The 7594-nt window shown below is 36.8% G+C and overlaps 1 protein-coding gene across 1 annotated transcript; it reads right to left on the bottom strand.

The window, feature by feature from the left end:
- Nucleotides 1-491: 491 nt before the first annotated feature.
- LOC107848591 (putative pentatricopeptide repeat-containing protein At3g25060, mitochondrial) lies at nucleotides 492-3699 on the bottom strand. Its single transcript, XM_016693377.2, has one exon. The coding sequence runs from the start codon at nucleotides 3470-3472 to the stop codon at nucleotides 1436-1438; it is 2037 nt and encodes a 678-aa protein (XP_016548863.2). The 5' UTR covers nucleotides 3473-3699; the 3' UTR covers nucleotides 492-1435.
- Between the last annotated feature and the right edge of the window lie 3895 nt (nucleotides 3700-7594).

The following is a 7594-nucleotide window of genomic DNA, read 5'->3' as shown; positions in this document are numbered from 1 at the left end:
TGAAACTTGGAGGCCAGTTTTTACTCTTTGGTTGTGAACATGTAGGCTGCTACTGACAAACGATAGCTTCGAGAGATGATCGGCCGAGTCTCCGACTGCTTTATGAAAAGTTTTATCAATTGTACCATGAAGAGTTTATTTGTTACGGTGGAAAGTAATTTTTTTTTTTTTAGGAAAACAAGTTACTTAAAAATGACTTCCCTAATGAAAGTTGAAAAATAAATTTCATAAGTTGCATTCTACATTGATTATGTCCTGCCCATCTCCAAACACCTCATCTTAACCTTCGCCTCTCATAGTATAACCATCAAGAGTTTATTTGTTACGGTGGAAACTAATGCTTGTTGGAAAACAAGTTACTTAAAAACGACTTTCCTAATGGAAGTTGGGAAACAAGTTCCACAAGTTGCATTCTACATTAATTTTGTCCTCCCCATCTCCAACACACCTCATCTTAACCTTCGCCTCTCATGTATTTACCGATATTATACACAAATAATTTTAGAATAATATTTTTGCTTAAGTATGTACGGAACACAGGAAATTAAGAAACCCACTTATTTTCTTGGAATACATTTTCCTTCACCAAACACACCATAAAGAAAATAAATTTTGACAACGTAAGTGATCTCGTACAGAGACAGTAGAAGTATAACCACCTGGGACACAATCTAAAATGCCTGACCAATTTTGTGCCAAAACTATGTATGAAAGAAGAAAAGTAGGAAACCTTTTGGAGTATGCCCATCGAATTTTGTCGCAAGTGCTTGACCACATTCCACGTATTGCTACCAAACATAAAAATGGAAGTCCACTCTTTCTGCTGGAGCCTGGACGTCAAATTTCAAACTCCAGTACAGCTCTTAATCAAGAAGAGAATCAATCTGCCAACTCCAAAGAACAAATCAATCTTTACATTTAGCAGTCATGAGAAAAAAAACTTTACATTAAAGAGTATCTTTGTTAGTGACCCATGCATTTAAATTTTGTCGCTTTGATGGAACTTGCAGGAGAAACGAGCAGTTGATTCTTCAAAATACTATTTAGCACCTTCTTGGAAGCTTGATACAAATTTTCATCGGGTTGCCTCTCTAGAGGAGAAGTGTATGATGCACACGTATATTCATCTATATAGCAATAATGGTGCTTGAACATCCAGTGTCAGTGCACCACCAGGAGAAATTTTAAGACACAAGTGCAGATGACTCCTAATATTCAATGTGGCCCCAAAAAATTCCAGGACTCGGGGAAACAGGAAAAGCATCCTTCTGCTCATCCACCAGATGTAGCAGTCTACATCCTAAAGATACCAGTGTAAGCTTTTAGGTGAAGGATCTCTTATTGAAGCCGAGGTAGCAACAAATACATTTTCCTCATATCCTTCGTTTTTATTCAGTATCTCACAGGATGATAGATCTTTACATGGAAAGACGTGTCACCAGTAGTCACCACAGGAACATGTTCCATCCTTAAAGTAATGAAATCGTTTAACATCCCTTACAATAATCTCTCTTTTTACTATTACAGAGATAAACTTTGTTACTTCATGGCAGTCACCACAGACCCTCAGGTTCTTTGTGATAAGCAATCTGGTTCCTGGTGTGGTGTTTAAGAGCCCAAAAGCAATGGCAAGTCTTTCACTATGATTACACAACATTTTCACTTTGACATCTTCTTCAAGATTCTGCAGAACAAACTCAGTCTTTGGGACATAGACCATAGCTTTCATCTCTTTCTCCAGATTGCATAGAAGTCCCATTATCTGTTCATATTGAGGGTGACTTGTATCATCCATAAGAAAAGCATGGAGTCTCCCTTTTACCTCTACAGCACTGTAGCCAGGAACTTTTGTCATCCCTGCCTTTTTCATAAGCTTCCTCACAGCAGCTGCTTTGTCCCACATTTTTGCTGCTGCAAAGAAATTTGCTACTAATATGTAAGTACCTGCGTTCTCTGGAATTAATTCAAGTACCCTGTTTGCTGCCAATTCTCCAATGGAAAATTTCTTATGCTTGTGGCAACCAGATAGAAGGGCAACCCAAACAGCAAGCCCAGGTTTAGTTTCCATAGAAATGATGAGATCTTTAGCTTCTTCAACTTCACCAGCTCGAGCCAAAAGATCAACTGAACAAGCATAATGCTTCTCAGAAGGTTTAATTTTGTATTCATTAACCATGATGTCAAACCAACGCCGGCCTTCCTCCACTAATCCCGAGTGACTCAAAGCTGAAAGGAGAGCAGCAAAAGTCGCATGATCTGGTTCTATCTTGTCCTTCATCCGCTGAAAAAGGGTAAGCGCCTCTCTTCCATGCCCATGGATCCCATAGCATGCTATAATAGTATTCCAACATATCAAGTCCTTAGAACTGATGCGGTCGTAAAGGGCACGGGCGCAATAAATAAGCCCACATTTAGCGTACATATCAATCAATGCAGTAATTAAAACTTGGTCCATAACGACTTTCCTGGCAACATAACCATGGATTGATCTACCGAATCTTAAAGAGCCAACGTCAGAACATGCTAGAAGTGCACTTACAAGTGAAGCTCCATCAGGAGAGAATCCTAACAGTTGCATCTGTATTAACAGCTGAAGAGCATTAACAGCAAAGCCATTTTGAGCATAGCCAGAAATCAAAGCACTCCAAGTAACAGTATTCTTACAGGGCATTTTTTGGAATACATGAGTAGCTGTCTCCAACTCTCCATTCTTGGCATACATATTAACAAGACTAGTCAGCATATTGACATCCATAGGAAGGGCTCTCCGGATCATATGGCCATGAACTGATGAACCCAATTTTGTGTCTGCGATATTAGCAGAAGCCTGCATCAAACCTAACATAACAACACCATCACCGACCATGCCTTCCTTTTGCATCCTCCGATACATATCCACAGCCTCTATCTCTTTTCCACTCTGTATGAAACCCGTTATCATCGTAGTCCAACAGACAATATCCCTCCTCTGCATCTTCTCAAATACAGATGCTGCTTTATCCATCTTTCCGCATTTTGCATACAGGTTCAAAACAGAGGACCCAACAAAGACATCATTTTTATACCCACACTCAACCACCTTTTCCCAAATCTCATCACCCTTTTCCAAATCCTGCAATATCGAACACGCCTTAAGTGCCACAGTAAAAGTTGAGCTATCAGGTTTGACACCTTCAAGAACCATTTGATTATAAACATTTACAACCTCAATAGGGAGCTCATTTTTTGAATAGGCAATGATCATTGCATTACAAGAATCTACTCTCCTTAGGGGAATTTTATCGAACAATTTGTGGGCAGATTCGAGATCACCTACTTTGCCATATGATGATATTAATTGGGCACTGGTATTTCCATGCGAAAATAGTCCTGATGATACCATAACAGCGTGGATTTGAGAAATCAATGCACTATGTTTACATCCCAATAAGAGAGGTTTGAGTTCCTGTAGTGACAAGTTCTTTAAGCGCATTTATGCCCACTGGGGAATTCAAGTTCACCTCTTTGGTAGTGGCCGTTGCAATAACTGCCAATATAGCCTTTGAGTTGGAGGGAAATAAATGCGCATTTTTAATCAAGAGAAAATTAGAAAAGGAGAAGACTTTGAGTCAAATTATTTGCAGTTTAGTAGCTTTAAGACAAGATAAATTACTCCGAGTGTCTCAATTTATGGGTTTTAATTTAATTGCGCATGCAGTTTAAGAAATAAGCAAGACTTTTATATTTATTACTCCGTTTATTTCATAATAATTAAATTATTGAAGTTATTTTCTATTGTTTAAAATAATCGAATTGTTCACTATTCAAGATAAATGTTATAAAAAATTTTCAATACTACCCTTCATTAATTAACATTCCAAAGGTTGAGTTTCAATGACTTGATTTATTAATTAACTACCCTACAAAAGGATAAAAATGAAAAGATATGTCTAATTTATGTCTTTATTTTTTCTTAACATATGTGCAATATTCTAACAATTCAATTATTGTGGAATGGAGGAGGTAATTCTTTCATTTTTACTTGTAATCTTTTGACATGACACACCATTAAGAAAATAATTATTGTTATGACTATTTTATTATACTACTATTATTAATTCATATTTAGAGTAATATATCTTGAAAATATTTTTAAAAGTAACAATTAATACTAAGGTAAAATAACAAATATTTTTATTTACCTTTTCTTGATATGTCAGTGGCAAGTAAAAATAAAAATTCAATTAGAAAAATAGTGATAAGGAAAATTGAACAGGAGGAGTAATATACACTTATTAAAGTCACATTAGTGCTACTTTTTGATTGACTTTTCTTATTAAATGGGATCCAATGATTATAAAATGAAAATTATGTCATTAAATAGTTGCAAAAAGAAAAGATAACATTCTTTTTAAAATATACATAAAATAAAAATATGTCACGTAAATTGAGATAGAGCGAGTAATTTTTATAGTTTTTCGTTTAACTTTTAGTTGTTAAGATTATAAACACCTCAATTAAAGTTAAATAGTAATTGTTCTTAAATACTATAAATACATTAATTATGAGGGTGACTTATTGCAACACCCCATATTTTCCTAGCATAATCTAAGTCCCAATACATGAGTATTCATATATGAAATTTTTGAAACACTCATTATTTTTCAGTTTAAAGCATGCCATTGCATAGGAAATTTAATTAGCTTTCCAACGATATAAAATTCGTCCAAATCCGATAACCGGGTAAGAAGTTATGGTGATTTTAAGTTTTAGTCGTTAAAGACAGGTATTTTAACCTTTAGTGCATCGCGGAGCAGGCCAATCTCTCATTTGGCAAATTTTAGTGAGGGTTCACGATCCTGGCGCGTCGCGCCATAGGTCAACTTGACATTTGTCCATTTTCAGTGTCGAAGCACGATACCGCCAGGTCGCGGTGAACTTTTAGGTCCCAATCAGTGAAGGACCGCGATTTTCCCGCGTCGCGCCACCGTGCATTTTCTCAATTGTTCGATTTCATTAACACTGTGTGATAGTGCCGTGTCGCACCAGCCCAAAAAATCAAAATTTTCAGTTTGTTTCGAGTTTTAATTCCAAGGGCTTTTAAGTACTTTTTTCTTGTCCCAGTCAACCCCAAACACGAAATTTAGTCCCTAATAACCTAATTGGGCATTATTCAAATCAATTTTTTTTCAAAATCAAGAACATTCTCTCAAGTAGCAAAATCTTAACCTTAAAGAATTAAGGTCAAATCTCTAGAACTCTCCATCAATCCTTCCAAATTCATTATCCCAGGTATGTTAGATGTTCATCCATGGATCCTTTCATCCATAAAGTTCAAGCAACCTTTTTAAATTATAAAATAGTGATCTTTTTAAGTTATTATATTTTAAATTGTGATTTCACCCATGAATCTCCATGAACTATGATTCTATACTATGTTGCCATGAAATTACTATTATTATTTAATCCTCCATGTTTTAATATTATTATTTATTGAATTAAACCATGATTTAATGCTATTATGATGAATTCATGCTATTTTTACTGTTAGAATATGAGTAGGATAGGAATAACACATAAAATCTTACTTGAAAAAAATTTATAATGTAGTGTCTTATTAGGAAAAGGATTGGAATGTATTGTCTATAAATAAGGCCTCAATGTAATAATGTAGTTACAACAATTCAATAACATTTTTCTTTTATATTTCTCACATGGTATCAGAGCCAGGCCCACCCAGTTCACTGTTTCCGATATTGGGCCCTCCTTCTTATATTGTCCATGCTCCAGATGTCCAGACCTGGGCGTGCGGGGGGTGTTGGAGTCCCACATTGGTGGGTTAAAGGGTCCTTGGTCTCCTTATATGGTCTTGGGCAATCCTCCCCTCATGAGCTAGCTTTTGAGGTTGAGTTAGGCCCAAGGTCCATTTCTTTATCAATGTATCAGAAGTACGGTGCTAAGAAAAGTAGATATTAAAAAGTCATCACCGGACAGATGCATGGTTCTACGCAAAGATATCAGAAAATAGTCACTAGAAAGATATACAGTGGGTCAATGACCCAATTTTTGCTAACATAATTATTGGCCAGACGGGCGGCATATATGGATTATAGCCACCCGCCGGTAGCAAAAATTCTTTGATTCTTTACCAAGATCGTGGAAGCTTTGATACCATAGGGACTGACGCTCAGTTCCCAGATCACACCTAGATTCTCAGATTATCAGCAGTACAATAGCAGTGGTGAGTCCTTATCATCCGAGGATAGATTATATTACTTCATGTATTTATCTCAGTAGTTAATAGAGTTAGTTGGGGGCCTGTCCCATCAACTCATAGTATCCAGTTTAAAGGCTTTTCAAACACTATAATTAGCTACTCAGACTATTCAGATTTCAATATTTTTATCATATTCATAATTTAGTAGTTATTTCATTATTAAAACCTTATAGTAATGTCAGTATTTTTTCGTATTTATGATGTTATTATTCAGTGCTTACAGCAGGTACCAGCTCGTGGGTTAGCTTGTGGTCCCTCGGGACTGTAAGCACTGTATAATGACTAGGGAGTAGTCTTGGGTCGTTACAAACTTGGTATCAAACCCTAAGGTTTTAAAGTGTCCTAAGAGGTCTTAAGGTCACGTCGAGTAGAGTCTTATGCATGGGTGTGTAGCGTGCCACACTTATGGACAAGAGGCTACAAGGCATTTAGGAAAAGTTTCTTTTCTTTCAGTATTTATGTCGTGCGATTGAGCATGAGCTCAAGTTAAACTCTCAGTCTAATTCATTTTCTCCTTTCGTTTACAGAACATGACTCCCAAGAAGAATGGAAGAAGAATGGGAAATCATCCAGCCCCTTAGCCCGTCCAAGCAGATCCTCTGGACAAGTATGTCTCTCACATAGAATTCAGGGCTACATTCACTGCTCTAGCAAACTCCGTAACAGCACATAATGAATGACCAGCTGATATTTTGGCCAACCCAATGGACAATACTATTACGACTAGAATTCGGGACTTCACCCGGATGAATCCTCCTTCCTTCAAGGGGTCTAAGTCTCAAGAAGATCCACAAGAATTCTTAGATATATTTCAGAAGAGAACAAATGCTATAGGGGTGACATCTAGTCAGAGTGCCGAGTTAGCTGCATATCAATTGTAGGATGTATCCCATACTTGGTTTAAACAGTGGAAATTTGATAGAGGTGTTGATGTAGGGGCTATATAATGGGAAAAGTTTACCATGACTTTCTTGGATAGATTCTTTCCATTATAGTTGAGGGAGGCCAATGTGTTAGAATTTATTAATTTGAGGCAAGGCAGTATGAGTGTGAGGGAGTATTCTCTCAAGTTCGCTTAGTTAGCTAGATATGCTGCTCATGTGGTAGCTGACAGTGGGTCCAAGATAAGTAATTTTGTGTCTGGTATGTCTGATAGTGTGGTCAAGGAGTGTAGGACCATAATGCTGATTAGATAGATGGACTTATCTAGGATGATGGTCCATGGTTAATAGATAGAGGAGTAAAAGATTAAGGAGAGGGAGAGAGGAAACAAGAGAGCTAGGATGGGTAGTTTTAATTTTAGTTAGCCAAAGTCAGAAGGTGATAACCGTCCTTCAT

The sequence above is a fragment of the Capsicum annuum genome, chromosome 9 (assembly GCF_002878395.1).
Source record: "Capsicum annuum cultivar UCD-10X-F1 chromosome 9, UCD10Xv1.1, whole genome shotgun sequence".
Taxonomy (NCBI): Eukaryota; Viridiplantae; Streptophyta; class Magnoliopsida; order Solanales; family Solanaceae; genus Capsicum; species Capsicum annuum.
This window is presented reverse-complemented; position numbering and strand designations above follow the sequence as displayed.